Source organism: Sinocyclocheilus anshuiensis, unplaced genomic scaffold (genome assembly GCF_001515605.1).
Source record: "Sinocyclocheilus anshuiensis isolate Anshui unplaced genomic scaffold, SAMN03320099.WGS_v1.1 scaffold242, whole genome shotgun sequence".
NCBI classification, from domain to species: Eukaryota; Metazoa; Chordata; class Actinopteri; order Cypriniformes; family Cyprinidae; genus Sinocyclocheilus; species Sinocyclocheilus anshuiensis.
The window spans coordinates 1239151-1260300 of NW_015546053.1; the positions used below are offsets into that span (position 1 = coordinate 1239151).

The 21150-nt window shown below is 34.4% G+C and overlaps 2 protein-coding genes across 2 annotated transcripts in view; both read right to left on the reverse strand.

The window, feature by feature from the left end:
• The window catches only part of LOC107699233 (FXYD domain-containing ion transport regulator 6-like), a 25438-nt gene extending 19516 nt beyond the window's left edge, over window positions 1-5922 (reverse strand). The window contains exon 1 of the mRNA XM_016500433.1: window positions 5641-5922. The gene's annotated coding sequence lies outside the window, so the exon portion shown is untranslated. The remainder of the gene's footprint in view (window positions 1-5640) is intronic.
• Window positions 5923-7684: 1762 nt separating this feature from the next.
• LOC107699232 (transmembrane protease serine 13-like) lies at window positions 7685-19885 on the reverse strand. The gene is made up of 13 exons (XM_016500432.1): window positions 19804-19885; window positions 17313-17496; window positions 15090-15197; window positions 14692-14982; window positions 13895-14021; window positions 13439-13534; window positions 13294-13337; window positions 12911-13073; window positions 11199-11368; window positions 10934-11032; window positions 9939-10081; window positions 7862-8017; window positions 7685-7752 (listed from the first exon to the last, which is right to left on the reverse strand). The coding sequence occupies exons 1-13, from the start codon at window positions 19819-19821 to the stop codon at window positions 7738-7740; spliced, it is 1614 nt and encodes a 537-aa protein (XP_016355918.1). The 5' UTR covers window positions 19822-19885; the 3' UTR covers window positions 7685-7737.
• Window positions 19886-21150: the final 1265 nt, after the last annotated feature.

Consider the following 21150-nt stretch of genomic DNA (forward strand, 5'->3'; position numbering starts at 1 on the left):
TTGAAATACGCCCTTATACCCTCATTCACTATTCTCTACATTAAAGCACAAATAAAGTCTTGTTGAAGGAGCGAGTGAAAAAAAGTGGTGCATTATGGGATTGAATGAGTGCACTCGACGTCCATTATAGTTTTAGACACCATCGTTGGGCAAACTACTGTATTGTCAAATAGTACCCTATTTAAGGGCATAGGGTGGGCAATTTCAGGCATGGCTCTAGTAATGGGAAAAACGATCCTTTTCAAAGCTTTAAATCAGTTGCTTTGCAAAATGATTCACTGTTTCGAAGCTCGCAAAACATCATACACTGGTGCTGCCTGCTTGTCAAAAATGTGTAAATGCAATGAAAACTCAGGCCAAACACATCTAAAAACAGCTTTTACAAACCCGTAGCAAATGTTGAAAGTAGAGTCTATGAAATGTATTTTTTTTTTAAATCATCAAATACCATTAAATATAAAGTGTCTGTAAAATATGTGTTCTTTTATCAATTTTCAGAGCTTGTTTTGTTTGTTCAATGAAGGGCCAATAAGATACTGTTATCTACTCATTTTAATAATTTGTAGACATATCATTACAAATGTCCACAATTTTATAAAACTGATCTGAGATCAGGTAAAAAACATTGATTTAACGGTTTGCCACTGGGGGGCGATCTCTGTGATTCATGGGGTTGGCAGAGATTGTCCCCCAATGGTGATCCATTGAATTTTTTTAACATTTTGAATCAGTTATGATTTAACAAAGCCTTGTTTACTGAAATCACGTAACTTTGGCAGTTTGAAATATGCTCCAAACCACTGGTTCGAAATAAATTATTCACTAAGAATTCCAAGCTTTCGAAGCAGTGTTTCCCTTCACTACTGAATGTACCTTTAATGTTAATTTTTGGTCAACAGTGTACTGGAGCAGTGTTTGAATTTTGCAGTAGATTGAAGTTAGGTGTTTTTCATGACTTTCACATATTTGCTCTCTCAAGTACCATTCACTAAAAACTAAGTATGAAAGCATACATGTATGCGACTTATTTCCCATTTTCTTGGCGATCCATAGTATTCTTAAGGTTGGGATCCATTTGCTCTGCACCTTTTGAACTACAAGTGAGTAGAAGCCAGTTTGTCAACTCACGGACGCCAGGAGACGAGACTCATCTGGCTTTAATTATCAAACACAGCCTCTGACCTCAGCAGACATATCGACAGAGTGCTATAGTTAGATGCACCAATTCATTTCTCCTTCCAAGTAAAAGCCTCCCCAGTCAGTCGCTGACCCGTGTAATTCACCCTTAAAGTCAATTGAGACCATGTTGTCGGCCACAGATATTTTCTGTGCTCCCTGGAGTACAAAAGGAAGACTGTCGCTATATCTGAACGGCTTGCAAACGAGACAAAACATAATTCACTCCCAATGACTGTCATATGAATTATGGATTTATATACTGATGAGTAGCAAATACAAACAAATCACTGCCTGCACAAACTCACAATGGGATTGGTAGAGTTGACCTAGATTATGTAAATTCCTTTTTGGTTATTTACTCTGTAGTTTTGAGTTTTAGTTTTAGGTGCTTGCATCACACTGTTTTTGAGTGTCCTGCCAAGAGCACCACATTTCGAACAGAAGAGCATCTTATGTAAGACGCCAACCAGTCACAACGAAGTGCATATGTCATTGTGATATTTTTGTCTGACTGGTTTCATCATCAAATACTGCTTGATCGTGTAAGCAGTAGTTACTAGACCATATGTCAGAAGCTGAGAGAATCTGACCTCATTGATATGACTCGCACTATGCATGAGAGCAAATCCTATTATCAACAGAGCCTGGAACCGGCTGAGAGCTCTCATGACTAGGTGTAAGAGGAGTGCAAGTGTTTACACACATTAATTCTGCCAGAACTGGAGCAGTTTCTCTCCCCATCTAATTAGCTCTCTTTTTTACACTCTTTAGGCCCACTAAAAACACCAGCTAGGAGAGAAACTTCTCATGCCAGTTGCCATCTCTATTTTAGGCAGAATGTGTTGGGAAATATATGCAGGTGAGATCAATATTTATTTTCATTGACTTTTACACAAAGTGGTAATGTGATATTTTTGTTCAAGGAAAATGTATGTGAACCCCTGGATTTCTGCATAAATTGGTCATTAAACAACTAAAAATGCTACAATAACATGGTGCAAATGGGTACTGTAGATAAGTGTTTCTTCTTACCCCTAGTGGTCCGTCACGTAATTGCAGGGGGTCCGTAGAATCATTAAAAAAATGTTTTTTTTAATTATTATTATAACCATGAACTGATATAATACATGCATGTTTTTTTTAAATATATATCTGTTCTAGATTCAATGTAAACACTATGCTTTGGCAATACATTGTAACAATTGTCATGCCAATAATGCACAAATTGAATTAAATTGAATTGAGAGAGAGAGAGAGAGAGAGAGAGAGAGAGCTAAGGGTGACAGCGTCAGCAGAACTAAGGGTGTGTGAATACCTGGGTCTGTATTTCTTCAGGTCAACTCCTATAATCATGAAAAAAATCAGTTTGCCATCAGTTGTGAGAAGATGAAAGCGATATCTGTGTCGTTGTATCCTTTCAGGATTTAAGGGGATTTCTCACGACTGTCATCAGCACTGTTCAGTACACTGAATCAATGGCATTGTTCTCTATGAAGTGAAATATCAGCTTCACTGTAACCCATGTGATGCGTTGATTGTTGATTGAGCCTTGTAAGCTGAGAAGATGAAAGCGATATCTGTGTGGTTGTATCCTTTCAGGATTTAAGGGGATTTCTCACGACTGTCATCAGCACTGTTCAGTACACTGAATCAATGGCATTGTTCTCTATGAAGTGAAATATCAGCTTCACTGTAACCCATGTGATGCGTTGATTGTTGACTAAGCCTTGTAAACTGGCACTAATATTGTTTCTCGCAATTATTTCTAGGCAATATATCGCTAAATAAAAAAAAAAAATAGTTAACAAGACCAGCCTATGGACAGGTGGCTTGATAGGCCATCTATCAGTGGACCTGACACCAGAAGAGCTAAGAAAAATGGACAGCACAAAAACACGTCAATAGCAATGGGGGGTGGGGGTCCATGAGGTTGGTTTGAGATATTATGGGGGTCCAGTACTCAAAAAAGGTTGAGAACCACTGCTGTAGATGACCACCTGAAAAATAGAGTCCACATAGCACAATCACATAATGCTAAAATAACACAATGTAACAAAAAAAAAAAAAAAAAAGTAACTTAATTTTTTAATAGTTTTTCTGTAATGCCGTGGTGCTAATTATTATTGTAATGCATTTTTTAAAGACACTTTGCTTTTGCAAGGATGGGAACATAGAAGTTTCTGTAACATTCTGTAATATTCTGTAAAATGCTAGTGCTTTCTGGAACATTCCAGAACATTGTGGGATATAAAAAGACAAAAATCATCCAATGTGTACTTGTTTACTTGTACTAATTTTTGGTAACTGTTTATGTTAAACTGTTGTTGTTAGCTCAGTATTATGCATGTACCATGTAACTGTTATGCATAAGTAATAACATATTATTTATTTTAGTTTTCCTGAGCACTTTTAATGCTAAACAAAAAGTATTCAGCATGTCAAACTTCATACAGAAAAGTTTTTATAAAAATCTATTTCACGATGCAATACAATAAAAATGAACTAAAAATGGCAACAAAAAAATATAATATGAAAACTCCATAATGCACATAAAGAATAATAATAATAAATAATAATAATAATAATAATAATAATATTATTATTATTATTATTATTATTATTATTATGATTATTATTATTATTTACAGTGTATCTATCATAATTTCACATCCAGCACAAACTTCAGTATTTGCCACGAGTTTAGAATGGTGTGCCTGTTTCCCTTCCCTCCCTCTGTTTTTTATTTATTTATTTAAAATTATATCTGACCTCTTTGTGATCAACTAAACTGCATCTCCTTCATTTGGAAATAATGTGATACAGCATAAGTAAACTGCTGAAATGTCTATGGGGGTGTTGATGACAGAAAATGCTATTATACAATAGACTGCAAAACAATATTGATGCACTGTATATACTCTTTCTTTTATTTTTGGTAAGCTCATATGATTTCTTATTAATACACCAGCTGTCAAATGCTGTCACCCATAATACCCATACCATATTTCAGCAGAGCAATATATTTATATACAGAAGATCGATTGTGACAGATCCAGGATTTCAGTTTATTGAATAACATTTCATTGTGAACAACAGGTCATCGTTGACTATTTAAGGTGAGATCCGTCAGCCTTTCATCACAACCACAACGAGGGTAAATTGTATCCATGACAACAAAGCTTTCATTGGCGCGCTGCCAGACGCGTCTCTACTAGGGTGCAGAAATATTGCTATGGCAACTGTATCCGTCAGGTGATTACGATTATTAGTACATAAAGCTGGCTGTAGTTTTGAAAGAGATAGTGATGGCAACCTAGAAACTGAAAATGATAGCTATTTTTGTTTGATAAAGGGCAGGACAATTCCTTGCCAAGACATTCTGGCTGCCATTATTTGGAAACGCGATGGCATTCAATGTATAACAGTACGTCATAAAAATCATATAAACGCGGGACATAAGATGCAAGTAATAGATGTATAAATTGTAAGGGACGAGTACAATTAGATACTCATTTCCCAAAATAATAATGATCACCTTGTCTTGTATCACCCTGAAGGGGTTTGTTTGTGTACATTATCCCACTTATTACACGACTACTTACCAAAAATGGACATTATATTTTGATATGAATTGCAATAATATGATTTGACTTTGGAATAAATATGTCATAATAGTCATTACTAAGAAATATGTAACGATTGATAAATCAAACCAATCAGAATCAAGTATTCCAGAGAGCGCCGCGTAATGAGCACTTTAACTCTGCGCCCTCAGTTTATAACGTATCGATCAGTGCCGAAGATAACGCGCTACCTGTTGTGCGCGGAGCTCAGTCGTGGTCATCATCAGACCCCTCCCAACCTGTGGATTTCCTTCAGCACGCATACTAAACGCTCATTTACCCACATTTTTTTTGTTTTTTTTGTCACGCTCTGATGCATTTTCCTCTCAGTAATTTAATCCGCTCGCGCGCCATCACCATTTCCCCTCTCATTCCAGACGAAGAATTTCACACATTTTCATTATTATTACACAAATAAATCACTCCGATAATAATATGCCAAAACATAACACAAATAATGCATAGAGGTTATGTAAATAATAATAATCAACGCTTTAATGAGGCAAAAACGCACAAAGAAACTCGGACACACCCTCGCGCAACAATAACAGCGAGCTGTGTCATTCTGCAGCATTTTGTATTCATACATTTGTTCAACAAACTCCGAATTCACTTATGCTATGTGTGAACTACATTATGCATCTCAAAACAAAATCTACACTGCCCGTTTATTAAATGTTTACATTACATAGACTGATTATGTCATTGGAGTAAAAGCGAGGCTTGACGCACGTCATTCCAAAATACATTCTTTATAATGAGGAAACATCAAGCAACATCTCTAAGACTATGAAACAACAGCACACGCCCTAGTTGGATAAGTGACTTCATACCCTACCTCGTCTCGTCTCCTTAAGGGTACTTGTAAGTGGATGGGCAACAGTGGGTCACACTCTGCTTCACGATCCGCACGACTGTAGGGTCCTCAAGTCGTTGTCTGTTAAGTGGATTTTGTGGCGTTTTGAGATGGAACGAAAAGTTATGAATGGTTAAAAATCCACTTAAACGAGCGTTTGATGTTCTATAGCAGTCAACAAGGTTCACCTCCTCTTTTCTGATACAAATATACTGACTGTTGGTTTGTCCCTTGTCTCTTCTCTCCCACTCTCTCGGTTCCCGCCCCGCCACGCGCGCAATGAGAGACACCGCACGCGTTGGTCGCGAGTAGTGGTTGGTTGGTCTTTATAAGCATGTCTTCAAAGCGTATCTAAAAGTCTATACAAAGCCTTTTGCAGTGACTGCACAACATTATTCAATACGGTTTGTTTTTTTCGGCGTTCACAAATGCGAAATCTTTCGGTTGTTTCAGCAATGAGTTATAATGCAAAGCAAATCGGAACTTTTACTGAACTCTTCAGCTTCTCAGATGATTCTCCTGAGAAAAAGACCAGCGTGTGCGACCTAACATTCAGAGGAGATCTCAAAAATATCTTAAATTTGTGCTCTCAAATCTGCTCAAATTTGTATAGATACCTAAGACAGTCAATCAAAAGTCTGGGATTTCAATATGAACATTCTCCTACACTCTAAAAATGCTGGGTTGTTTCAACCCAATTTTGGGTCAAATATGGACTAACCCAACTGTTGGGTTAAATTTTGGTTACATTTTTAAATGAACTTTTTAACCCAACAGTTGGGTTAGTCCATATTTGACCCAGAATTGGGTTGAAACAACCCAGCATTTTTTATAGTGTAACTATGTTAGCAACATCATGGCTTTATCGTAATGTAGGCTATATCAACAGTTGTCAGTTGTCTCTCTTTTTTATTTTAAAGTTGTTTTAGGAGAAACATCTGGGACAAAGGTGATTCTGAATAATATTTTGCCCAGGATTGGGGTGGCCGCAAAAACAATCACAGGGAGGCCTACTAGTTGAGACATTTTTTTTACTCCAGTGAATATTTCTCAACATGGATTTATTTTTGAAAGTCATACATAACTGAATGCCTTGGCTACAAAAAAAAAGAAAAAAAAAAAAGTATTGAATGTTTCAAGAATTCAAGATATTCACTTTCAAAACTTATTTCAAAATATTCAAAAGCTATTCAAAACTTTCACTTTTGTTTAGTTTTTTTTGTTCATGTCACATTAAATTGCATCACATTAATCACTAAAATTATATATTTTAATTCAAAATGGCACAATTTGACAAAAGTAGTGTAGCTTGCATAACTGGATATTAGTTTTGGTTGTGTAACATTTTTAGTGTAAAAGAGTTGCCAAAATTGTTTACATATCTTACCTCACACTCTTTCAGCTGAAGTGTTGCACTGGAAATCTGAATGTGCCATAGTGGTTACAGCCTAATGAGATACAGCATTTTTCATAGCTAGCCCCATTCTCCCGTATATTAATTTGTTGCAATCAGAGAATAAAGCTCAAACTGTATCCATTTTGGCATGATTTATAAAGAAACAGTATGAATCAGAAATAGAAAAGGACGAACCCTTCACATAGGCTAAAACAATACAACCACATTTTATCGTAGTTCATAGACACTGATTTTCAAACAAAATGAACACCACTTTGGTTATTAAATACATATTTTCAGAATATTCCCAATATTATTTTTTAGAATCAGTGCAAGGATACCAAGTACCAAGGATACCAATACAAAGAGGCAACAAAGGCTCAGATTCAGCAGCTGTGCCCTGAACTTACAGTAAAAATGCAAAGAAAAGAATGAGGAAAGCACAGCGACAGAAGTGGACCACAGGGTCCTCGATGCCTGCAGCTCTGCTTTCCGAGGTTGAGTTGTGTTATTGTTTTCTTACTTGAGAATGTGGGATTAATAAAGTCTGTTTTTCTTTGTCCAATTGTGGCTACATATATTGCAACATTGTCCCATGTAAAAGTGCATTGCTCTGTCCTTCATCTTTTCCGCTGTGTCCACTGTTGTCCTCAGGAATGGACACATCATACAGAAAAGAGGCATCAGGGCTTCTCTTGCTAAGATAACAAGATATAGACAGGTTAAAAGAAAGTATGGTTGTGAAATAACAATATTATGAATTAACAAACTATCTGGCCTCATGTTGGACCATGTTGTCCAGCTTACCTGCATCTTGCTGTAGATCCAGGGCAGAAGGCTGGTCACTCTGCTATATACTCCTGGTCTTTGTCTTTGTCCACATCCAGCTCCCCAACTCGTAATTCCAGCCAGATACCAGCGGTTATTATCCCCCTTGCACACCAGCGGACCTCCACTGTCCCCCTGAGACCAAAGACAAGGACAGAGAGAAAGCAAATGGAACATGGACTCCAGATCATTGTGAACAAGCATGTATAACAATTATTAAAAACAGTAAATAGTATAAAAGTTTAAGTATAAAATAAATTAATAGTTCTTTTGAACAGTACTCGTTTTCAGTCTACACTACCAGTCAAACATTTTTGAACAGTAAGATTTTTTTTTTTTTAAGAATTCTCTTCTGCTCACCAAGCCTGCATTTATGTGATCCAAAATAGAGCAAAAGCAGTAATATTGAGAAATATATATTTTTGTTATTTAAAATAACTGCTTACTATTTGAGTATATTTTAAAATGTAATTTATTCATGTGACCAAAGCTAAATTTTCAGCACCATTACTCAAGTCTTCAGTGTCACATGATCCTTCAGAAATCCTTCTAATATGCAGATTTTTTATCATTTATTATTATAATTTTTTTTATTAATATTATTATTATTATTATTATTATTATTATTATTATTATTATTATTATCAATATTATTATTATTATTGACATCCTCCAGGATGTTACAAACACATATATTATTATTATTAATAATGTTAATGACATCCTCCAGGATGTTGGGGCGGGAGAATTATTATTATTATTATTATCGTTATTATTAATGACATCCTCCAGTATGTTACAAAAACATTTATTATTGTTATTATTAATGACATCCTCCAGTATGTTACAAAAACATTTATTATTATTATTTTAATTATTATTATTATTATTAATGTTAATGACATACTCCAGGATGTTAGGGGGAGAAATTATTATTATTATTATTATTATTATTATTATTATTATTATTATCGTTATTATTAATGACATCCTCCATACTTTTATTTAGCAAGGATGCTTTAAATATATCAGAAATGATAAAGACATTTAGAATGTTACTAAAGATTTCTATTTAAGATAAACGCTGTTCTTCTGAACTTTCTATTCATCAAAGAAACCTGAAAAAAAATCTACTCAGCTGTTTTCAACATAATAATAATAATAATAATAATAAATGTTTTTTGAGCAGCAAATCAGAATATTCAAATTATTTTTGAAGGATCATGTGACTGGAGTAATGATGCTAAAAATTCAGCTTTGAAATCACAGGAATAAATTACATTTTAAAATATATTCAAATAGATAGCAGTAATTTTAAATAGTACAAATATTTCAAAATGTTACTGTTTTTGCTGTACTTTGAATCAAATAAATGCAGGCTTGGTGGGCAGAAGAGACTTCTTTAAAAAACATTAAAACAATCTTACTGTTCAAAAACTTTTGACTGGTAGTGTATATTGCTAAAAAAAAAGAAATCTATACAAGTTTATTTCCAAAACAAATTTAATGCAAAGTATTTTATATAAATTATTTTATATAAACAGTTTTTTAAACAATTATAACCAATTGTTTCATAAAAATCCTTATGTCTGTGTGGAGTTGCACCACATGACATTTTGCAGTCTAAACTAACCTTGCCTAAGGTCACATTTAGAGACTTATTGACATTGCTCCTCCTGTTGATATATTTTCCTGTTTTATGTTAGTTCCATCATATGGCAAAATATTTTTTTTTACAAAAAAGAATAAAATATTACATAACTTCTCAAGTTTTTTTTTTCTTTTTAATAATTAATGAGACTGAAATATGTCTGGTGTAATGTCATTTACCCATTATAATTTTTATAGAAAGTAGTTCTTAAAGCAAATTTCATCATGCACTACATACTTGGTTGAATAAAAAAACAGTTGTAGCACTGTGAACAACAGCATAAAGCATTTGCCCAAACCAGAATAAATCAATGTCATGAGACAAAGGAGCACTGGGCGAGACTTGGCCAGTGAATAATGTATTTGCCTGAGGTCACTTGTGCTCTTGTAGCTTAGGTATACCCACCTGACAGGAGTCCCGGCCCCCATTCATATCACCGGCACATATCATATTCTTGGTGATGGCCCCACGGTACACCTGACTGCTGTTACACAGACGTGTGTTGATGATATTCACTGTCACTTCCATGAGGCTTGTAGAGGCACGGACTGTGAGAGCAAAGGAAACGCTCACAGTCAAAGGTCAGCTAAAAGCTCCAAAGAAGAAAATAGACATTGAAAGCTGTAACATGGGCAGATTTCTAAGATCAAATCTGCATTTTCAAACTGTAAAGTATGAATAAAAAATAAATAAATAAAATAAAAATAAAAGGTTTTAATTGTTCAATGCACTATTATTTTATAATAATATTTTAAGAATAGTTATTATATAATTATATACATTGCATTTTTTTGCATAAAGAAAATATAGTAATTTGTTAGGAAGATTAAGATTTTTATTTATTTTTTTTGTATTGTGACATTATTTTTATGACTGTTACGATTTACCACCCAATTTCTAATGACTGTAATGTGTTCAGATGCTTTACTTTTTAATTTATTGGTAATTCTCATTATTCTCAATAATGATTGTTATTATTCTCGTCAAAATTGTCCTATTTGTAAAAAAAAAATAAAAAAATACAATTATATATATATATATATATATCAACATTATATAAAGGCAACACAATATTATAATGTATACATACAATATTTTAAAATGTTAATAATTATTATATTATTATGTTATTACATACATTATTAAAACATTATATTATTTGTGTAATAATTGCCAGAATATAAATATAACATGCAAGAGACATCTTATTTTTTCTGAAAAATTAATTTAATTTAATTTAATTTGATTTTATGCTTTTTGTGAATCACTACATGTTCTGTGTTTACCTTCTGTATAACACTGTACTGTTTAGGGAAATTATAATTATACATGGTGTTACACTTTGTCCTATTTGTCCTCCTCTTCTGTTTTCATTCATTCTCATTTTTATCTGTCTGTACCTTCTCCCTCTTGTGTTGTCCCAAAGCCAGATGTCCAGCACTCTGATCCATCAGAAAAGGTTTGGTCAAATGTAGGAAAGCAAACTGGCTCCACAGTGCCTGGAATGAGAAGAGAAATGTTACTATAGAATATTCGGAATACATATAGAGTCATACTTGCTATATTTATGGTACTTTATGGGTGCTAAATGGTTTCACTGTAGAAAAAAAAACCAGTGAATTTTCATTTTAGGGGGAACTATTTCATCAAGAAAACCCAACTCACCGGAGAAGGTAACAGGACTACTGAGTTTCAGCAAGGCGACATCATAATCATTGTTGTTAATGTTGTAGTTCTCATTCACTATGATCTTCTTCACAAGGTAGGGTATCTGAAGGGCACTCTGGGAAATAGCCCCAGCATAGACACGCCAATTTCCAGAATTCCTCATTGAGCTGTGATCAACAAAAAAAAAAAAATCATGTTTATCTCAATAAATGTTATAATGGGAAAAAAAATAATGATTAAAATAAGTTCTAAATACTTGCTGAAAATCAAAGCAACTAAAAATAATAAACATTTGCTATTGAACAAGTTAGTTCCTGTTGCTAAACTTCTAGAACATTAGATTAGCAACACCAATGTGTTCATGCAGGCTAAATTCAATGCTTAAAGGGGTCATGAACTGAGAAATCTAAATTCCCTTGATCTTTTGATATGTAAGAGGTCATTGTGCTATAAAAAAACATCCTGTAAATTTCAGAAATCAAAACTTTATAATTAGTCTAAAAAAAGCTTATATTAAAGCCAAAATCTGCCAAAACGACAGGTTGTGGAATGTACCACTTTATGATGTAGTAGTGTGGCTAAACACCACCTCCACAGAAGAAGATCAACGCCTGCTTCTACATCACTGCCTGTTTGTCCCCACCCACCGATTCATGCATGTAGTAGGTAAATGAAGACAGCGGCATACGCAGGTCTATGCAGAAACCAAACGCTACAATTTATTTGATGAATTTTATTTTTAATGAAGTGCCACGTCAGTAAGAACTCGGTCCTTTGTTCACTTAATTTTACCACGGATTAATTTCAGTATCAAACACAGGAGAGAAAATAGCCTATTAGGCCTACTTCTAATTTATTGTGTGTTTTTTTTTTTTTTGTATACATTTTGATAACATTATAACTGGACCACAGAGAACAGTACAAAATAATAAAAAAGACAGTTCATGACCCCTTTAAAGTGTCCTTCAAATTAATAAACATGACTGTTAATTTGTGCTGAATGTAGTGAAGGGCACTTTTGAAACCCTGCTTCATGAAGCTTTGAAACATTTGCAAATATTTTGTTTTGAATCAGATATTTGGAGCTTGTAATGAACTTGCCAAGTCATGCGACTTCAGCAAACGAGGCTTCGTTATGTCATACTGTTTTCGAACCCTGGTTTCAAAAATGTTCAAAGTAATGATGGTTCTGTGCTAGATGCCATTGATCTGAAACCATGAATGAAACCTTGAACCCTGGCTCATAGAAATTTGTACATTTTGCGGAAAATCATATGTATTTTACGAGGCGGCAAATTCGAAGGATTTCATACGAATGACCACCTCTAACCCCGCCCTAAACCTACCCCTAACAGAAAACGTACAAAATCCTACGAGTGAGGTCATACTAATTCATACAAATTAGCCACCTCGTAAAATACATACAAATTGGTCATGAGATAGCATTGGAGTGTCTGATGGTTTTCACTGATTTTGGATAAGTTTTATTGTGTAGGTTCATTGTTCATTGTTCAATGAATTTAATTTGAATACTTTTTCACATATATTACACAAAAGGAGAATTATATTTGATTGCTTCTAATTGACAGTTTCCCAAACACACACACACACACAATTATATAAAACTTCTATGGTACTTAATTATTTTCAGATTACATTTAATTGATTACATGTTCCTCCCATCACTAGCTGAATGAGTGAATACCAACCCTTGGAAGCAATGGGCAGCTGACACAACAAAGTCTGGAGAGACGAGTGATCCACCACAAACATGGCTTCCAGTGTAATGCAGGCTAACCTGCCAAGGCCACTGGCCAATCTGAGAGGTGCTGCCCCCTATGATCCTGGAGGCAATTTGCTGCTTGCCACAGTCTGAAAAAAAAAAGAAATGAAAAAAACCTCTTAATTCCATAGTTCAACATGGGAAGAATCATCCATTAACTCATCCACACAATGTCTCATTAACAAATATAGTTAATAAGGTTTACGCTGATGTATCACGTGTATCATTTAGTTATGCATCACAGTAATTAGACATAAACTGAGACTAAATATGACTGGTGGTTTAATAAAAAAATAGATGTATTCCTACCTGTGCATTCAAGTGAGACTGCTTTCTCATCCCGACAGCCCAAACTGAATGAACAAACAAAAATCACAAAAGGACATTATGTACTATTAAGGGGACTGTTATCTTGACAAAACAAAACATCTGCTCTGATATAATCTAGTCTTACCTGACATTGACCAGACCCTGTATTAGTTTGGCTGATCTCGGTCCTACAGTAAGGGCTACAGACATCTTGCTATCCACTGGATTTGATGCATAAGATCTAAGGCACAGAACCCCGAGGCATCAGTTATATTAAAATAGTTGTTGTTGTTGGGACAAGATTAATATTTGGTCATATATGGACCACTGAGTTCAGATCCATTAACGCATTAAGGTGATAGTTCACCCAAAAATGATAAATCTCTTATCATTTTTGCTCATATGGTTCCAAACCTGTAATGTATGACGTTTATTTTCTACCATGGAACAGAATACAAAAAAAAAAAAAAAGAATGTGCAAGTCATATGGACTATTTTACAAAAGATGATGTAATGATTTTCATTTTTAGGTGAAATATTCTTGTTGTCTTTTTTTATTTTTTTTTTTTATTATTATTACTATTTTTTAAATTATGTTTACCTTCTGAAGCCCAGCTGTTCACAGATCTGGTCAGCATAACTCTGATCCAATCCCTGATAACACACTGGAAGGAATCGACCATCCTGAGCAGTTCTGACCTGCAACACTCCACCTTCACCAAATCTCACTGAGAATTTTGAAGAGGAACATTAAAACAACGGAATTACATGTCCTTGATTAGTATTTTTGTAATGTTTTACTGCAACAACTTTTATTTTTATCTCAGTTTTAGTAATTTTAGTACTTCAAGTCATTTATTTCAGTAATTTGCCAAGGCTATTTTGTCTTTTTCATCTAATATTTATATATCATAATTTATTTCAATTACAGAAAATAGTTTGCAGTTGTTTTAGTATAAACATTTGTTAACAATAACAACAGTCTTGAATTAATGAATGAATTAATCCAAGATATATACTTAACTTAATGCAATATATGTTCTCTGGGTTTTATTATCTCACACAATTTTGTTTCTAGCTATCCAAAAGTAAATGATGTTGTTTTAAAGATGTTTTTTTTTTTTTTGCAGTGTAACCAGCAGTGCAGCTTTCAACTGTTTACTGTTTTGTCATAATACAGTAAATAGAGGCCTCACTGTGTACAGTAAATGCTTTTCTCAGAGCAGTACGGTTTCTCACTAATCTTGAAATCTAGTTGCCTTATCTAGACATGTCATCCTTGTAGTTTCACTTTAAAGCCAAAGCTGAAACACTCAGCCACTAATCTCTCTGTGTTGTGTCCTGAAAGAATCAATTACATCTGATTGTCAGCCTCTTTGCTGTAGAAAGTGTTCTCACCACAGTTTGCCTCATCGGCGGCCTGTTGGCAGTTTTGGATGCCATCACACTGCTTGGAAGAGTTGGAGCAGGTGTCAGGTACACTCGTGCCATCTTGCGTCCTGTGGTGTTCTTCTTCGCTGTCATGTTCCTGTTCCTGTTCCTTGCAGTCTTTTCCTCTGCAGTCGCTGTCATTTTCCTGTTCCTTGCAGTCTTTTCCTCTGCAATCACTGTCATGTTCCTGTTCTTTGCAATCTTGTCCCCTGCAGTCATTCTCATAATGTCCAGAATTCGACTTGGATCCATAGCACACTATCCACATAAGTGAGAGTGGTAAAGAGAAAAAGAGGAGAGGGGTTTAGATACAAGGCAAGCATTAATGGTATGTCCTGTCATTACAGATACATCCCCTCCCTTACCTCCAAGCCAGATGGCCAGTCCAATGAGAGCCAACACCAGCAGCGCACCTACCCATCCACCCCAACATTTGGCACTCCGTCCACAAGACTTCTGCCTTTTTGTAGGAACTAAAGGAACAAGAGCAATTCATACTCAACTAACCTCTCACATTTACAATTGAAAGTATGTAGCACTGTAATTGTAGTCGAGTGAAGGACTGTTCATTAATTAAAAAATGCATCTTAGTGCAGTTTATAAAGACAAATATGCACCTTGTCTATCATGAACATGTTTTCAAGTGTTCTTTTCATTTCATTTCAATTGAAATGAAAGTATTTTTTGTGGGGTTTGAAGTAAAACTGTGTAGGTGGTGTAATTGTCTGGATAATATAATGTAGATAATTCTTGAGGTAATACTTTGGCATAATCTTTAATTTTGTTTCTTAAAAAATCTCTGATGAAGTTTTAAAATATAATTAATGTTTGATATAAAAATATAATTAGAGATTTACTGACATCTGCTCATGTTAGATCAGGTTGTACGAAGGTACAACTTTTATATGGCTTCACCACTTGACATTGTGTGTGTATCTATATAGTGTAAGAAGAAGAATATAAACAGTACATTTCTAAAAAAAGAAAAAAGAAAAAGTACACGCTTTGTAAACACAATTTGTATGATTTTTTTTTCTTGAACATTCTTTTTTTCCAGCAGCTGAACCTTCACTGGGAGTTTGATTGACAGGCGATCTGACCAATCATAACGCTGCATCTGCCATGTTGTCCGCCAAACAAACCAGACAGGAGAGAAGATTAATGTTGGTGGGCTTGACCTTGAAAAATTGTGAGTAGTTCCTTGGGCTTGGTTTTTACTCAAATTTCACGATTCAATTCTGACTCACAAGATTTCAATTCGATATGATTTCCCATTTGATCTGATTCAATATTGATTATTTTGGATATATATCAGGTACAGTAGGCTACATGCAAAATTTTCTGAAGGAAAAAAAAAAATATCTCAACCAATGCTGTAAAATATAAATGAGAACCAGTTGGGACTACATTACTAAACTACTGAAGGTTAAAATGAACTAAATGTATACACAAATGCTTAAATTACACTCGGTGTCGTTTTACAATAATAAAGTTACAGTTACATAATTATATTTCTACTCCAATCTTTTTTTTTTAGAAATATAAACATTTAAATGGCTGCTGTCATAGAAACTTATTCAAACATAAACACTTAAGAACAGTAAAAAATTATAATGAATAGGTTATGTTATTTGGTGCATACATTTAGCAAAATATTTAGTGAAAACTTTTCTCTAGCTGACTTTTAAGTTTATGGTCACCGAATGTGTTTTTTTCTGAGGTAAATGTGATGTTACGTGACATTTTTTACAAGCTGTTATATTAGCGTCTTTCCGCGGTTGAAACACTGATTGAGTGATTACATGAGGCAGGATACGGATTTCGGTAAGTTTTACTCCTTCTTTTAACATACCTTCGGATGTTTACTCATGTTTATTTTGTGCTGAAACTGGTATTAAAGCCATCAGAGATCAGTTCAAACGCACTTCACGCTGCCGCTTCTCTTGAACTGTGCGCTACAGCGATCTGTCACGCCACATTAAACACCGCCAAAATGGTATTTATTGTTTGAATATTGTAATAAAATGGTACGAATTTGAAATCTAAGACTTTGTATCATAGGCTACTGTATCAAAAGTATCAAAGCACAATTCAATTCAACGTTACATTCATTAACTGAAAAACAGGCTAGACTTTGATTCTTGGGATTTAAGAATTGATATTGTTTTGTAAAAATGAGAATCGATTAAAATCGAGAAATCAATATTTTTTACCCAGCCCTAGTAGTAATGTATTTTTGCGGTATAAACAAGATACCTTCTGATGTTCATTCATGTTTATTTCGTGCTATAACTAAAGAGGAAGAGAGGATCGGTTCACGTGCCGCTTGAACTGAGGCACTACAGCGGTCTGTCACGACACTTAAAGAGCCACAAAATGGTATTGTTTGAGTGTATTAAAATTGACTGGTCAGATTCCCTTTCATTTAAACTCCCGGTGGAGGGTCAATTAGCCTCTCTGTTTTGATTATGATCAATTTGTAAAAACAGTTTGCAGATATTAGCTTCAATTAGCAAGAGCAGATTAAATAGGACGCTATTTTGAACAGTAGCACCAAACTGGAGTGACTGTAGAGATTCAGTACATACCAACAACATGCTGTGTAGTGATGATGACGGCGTCTACCTTTACTGGTGCTGGCTCCTTTGGAACATAGTATGGCACAGGTTTCTGTGTGAACCCATATTTGTCCTGACAAATTACCTCATCATAGGTCATAGGAGGCGTCTGTGGGTCCGCTGCCACAGAGTAGTATGGTGGCGGAGGGTCCTTCTACAAAAGAAAAAGTGAAAGTTTTCATAAATGATTATAAATGACTTTTCCATTAGCTCTATTATGGTTGGTGCGGTTTGACAAGTCCATTGTAAAGCATTATCATTTTAAAACAAGAAAGATGCCAGACAATGCTCTTACAATTGAAATGCCTTGACTTTCCTCCCAGACCAGAATTCTTTGAGTTCTACATTCTAGTCAAATGGCATAACAAATACGTCAATGTACTCGTATTTCTGGTCTACTTTTTGTTTTGCTTTGTTTTACCGTAACCTTGATAATAGTTTGAAAAAAAAAAAAAAAAAAAAAAAAAAAAAATGCTTTAAAAATCAAAACAAAGTTTTATATGAACACTATACCCAATCTAAACCTAAGATTTAAAGGGCTAGTTCAACCAAAAATGAAAATACTGTCATCATTTACTTTTTTTTTTTTTTTTTTTTTTTTTCAAAAAAAAAAAAAAAAAAAAAAAAAAAAAGACATGCTTTAAAAGTCAAAGTCAGCATGAAACGAAATTGCATTTTATTTTATTTTTTCAAATTTTGATGTACTGTATAGCCGTGTGAAACGGCTCAACTGGATTTATTGATTGGAAACAGATCTATGTAAATGGAAAGTGCACTGAAAAATAATAAGATGTACAAACAGTTTTCACTAGTAAAATTACAAGTATATGTCACAGTTAATTACAAATCGGAAAGTAACACATTAAAATAAATGAGACATTTTTGAAGGAGAAAGACTGAAAAAGTATTTTCTTGTAAAAAATATTCCAATAATCTTTGTTCTTGTTGAACTTTGAAAAAAAAAATCATTTTTGTAGCATATAATTTGATTCTTTGGTCACTAAATTGGGGTGATTACTGAAACCTGATTATTGAGGCTATGTGTTTGCACTGATTGCATGTTCCATCATCAAATCCTTATATGCTGCCAATCTGTTCAATATTTGAAACTTCATCTAAAATGGCACATGCAGCTTGGAAACCTGCTTCATTTCATCGTCTTGCTCATTTTCAGCCCTTTGCTTGTATCGGTCACGACTGCCCAATCCATTTTCATCCATGATAAGACTGAAAAGATGCAACCAGGGTTTTTTTTTTTGTTTTTGTTTTTTGTGGAGGGCGCTGTTTTCTGGGAAAGTCTTTGTCTTGAGGAAAGGCTGGCAGATTGCCTTTGACAAAGTGTTGACGTCTCTATGCTGATCTGTAACCTACATAAACAGTATGGTCACTATACAATGGATTGCTTCCTTGTGAGCAGAACAATGAAAAAAAAAAAGATTACAGTGTATCTTCTTCTGGGTGTATATCATTACAGGAAGTATTTATGTTTACAGGAATAGTTTTGTAAAAGTATATAGGAATTGTTTTAATTGTCATGTCATTCCAAACTCGTATAACTTTCTTTCTTTTGTGGAACACAAAATGAGCATTTCTAATGATGACATACCAGATTTCTTTAAATCCATTCTTAATATTCAGTGGGCTTTAACATAAGTCCTTTCTCTGCGGGTAATCTACTTTAGACAGCTGAAATAATCCAATATCAGGTTAAACACCCTCAAACAATAAGACTTAGGGTTTGTGCCTGCATTTGACAAATGAGATTTACATGTTGGATTTAACATTAACTAAGATTAATAAATGCTTTTAAAGTATTGTTAATTGTTATTTTATGTTAACTGATATTATAGTTAACTAGTGTTAACAAATATAACCTTATGGTAAATTGTTACTATTATATAATATATCAATATATACCCTCTTAACATAAGTCAATTTAAAATGGCATGTTAGATAATACATGCAGTTCATTAATAACTCAAATAATTTTTGCTCAGTAAATAGGCCTAAAATGAAGGAGGAAAATGCACAAAAAAATGAGTTTACGCAACACGCATAATTAATTCATGTTTAAAAAGTCCCAATTTACAAAACTAAAAGCCTTTAGTGTCACCTGTTGGAACTTTATTATCGCTTAATATCTAAAATCATGAGGTTAAGTACACTTAATTATTTCAGTTACTTGACTGGCCTTTTTTTTTAAGTCGTAATTTCTGTTTCAATGTTTTAACAAAGCAAAACCAGCTCAAGTATCTCTTGAGTGTTTGAGACCCCTACGATACATGCAAGCCAGACTCATACAAATGCATTTATATAAACCATTGAAATAGACCACACAATACAGAACTTTAACATGTCACACATGCATAAAAAAAAAAGACATACTAGGTCTAATAAATAAAAAAAAAAATAAAACTGAAAGCTTTCACTTTGCAGCCAAAACTCTGTGATTCTGTCTTACCGGGTCATTGTCTGCCATTAGATACAGGAGTGTGGACTTTGGTTAGATCCAATATGTATTAGGGTGGGCGGGATTTCAACCTGTCTCTACAATCCCAAAGGAAAAATGAGACCCTCTTTTCTATTTCTGAATTGCTTTTCAAGACATAGTTAGGACTGCCCTCTTATCCTCCCTCTTTTAGTCTCACTGGAGGAATGCCAGTGTCATATCTACCTGCCCGACCAGTTTCACGACACTAGAGCCCTGGATGGTTTACCCTCACCTCCCCTCTGGCTCACGTGGAAACAACGAGCTTAAAATAGTCTCGCATCAAAATAACTTCCCTGTTGGAATGTTATTAAAAGCGAATCACTGTTGTGCAATAGGCAGACCTAATGAATATCGTAAAACAATGGCAATTTACTACAACGCTGTGTTCACTCCACCCTCATATGTACAAACAGTTAATGCTTTGAGATAAAAATAGTTCTATTGGATGAATATGGATGACTAGTTGGACTAAAAGTTGCTTGATTTATCAGAGACTTTCAAAAGATGTTAAACTTCAATCATTGCAACCATTTTGTAGATCGCAATCATTCAAAGTGACTGTACAGGCCAGAAGTTGGGTAATAGTTGTCTGTCATACAGGGCTGTATCTCAGATCAAAAGTCTAATTACATAATACTTGTGTTACTTAGTACTTTTTTATATTTGTGGTTTTGTTGGTTTCAAACACCTAGTTCAAAACGGTCTAAAATTATAATAATGTTTAATAATTCAAGTATTTCTCAATGAAACAATAGGGCTAATTAAACAATGAAGAATGTTAACTGAAACGTTTGAAATTTGCCATCATAGGAATAATTTCATTTTAAAATACATTAAATTAGAAAACAGTTATTTTAAATTATGACACTATTTTACAATATTACAGATTTTACTGTCTTTTGTGATCAAATTAATGCAGCTTTGGAAAGCGCGCTCATGAACTTAATCTGCGTAATCAGCGTTGTTTACGTTCGGTGGGAAAACGCGCACATGAACTTAATCAGCGTTGTTTATGTTCGGTGGGAAAACGTGTGCATGAACGTAATCTGCGTAATCAGCGTTGTTTACGCTTAGGGGAAAGTGTGCGTATGCATTGTGATACTCTCTAAAATGGCAGAAGACGTAACTCGGGGGAGAAGAATTGTTGAAAAAAATATCAAGCGTAGCGTTAGTTCTGGCAGGTCACGTTAGTCAAGCTCTACCTATGGGACTACGACACCTATCTAAGCATTCATATATAAGGTCCCTCAGTATTATCAGCAGTTTTCGCATTGCTCAATTGCTAACTACCCTCCTCCATCCCCAACTCCTCCTCTG

What these genes read in the sequence shown, in the direction of transcription:
- LOC107699232 (XM_016500432.1), bottom strand. An exon ending in CGCCGATGAGGCAAACTGTG is followed by an intron (nt 14,022 to 14,691) that starts GTGAGAACACTT and finishes CAAAATTCTCAG; the next exon opens with TGAGATTTGGTGAAGGTGGA. An exon ending in TAGTCCTGTTACCTTCTCCG is followed by an intron (nt 11,033 to 11,198) that starts GTGAGTTGGGTT and finishes TTCTCATTCCAG; the next exon opens with GCACTGTGGAGCCAGTTTGC.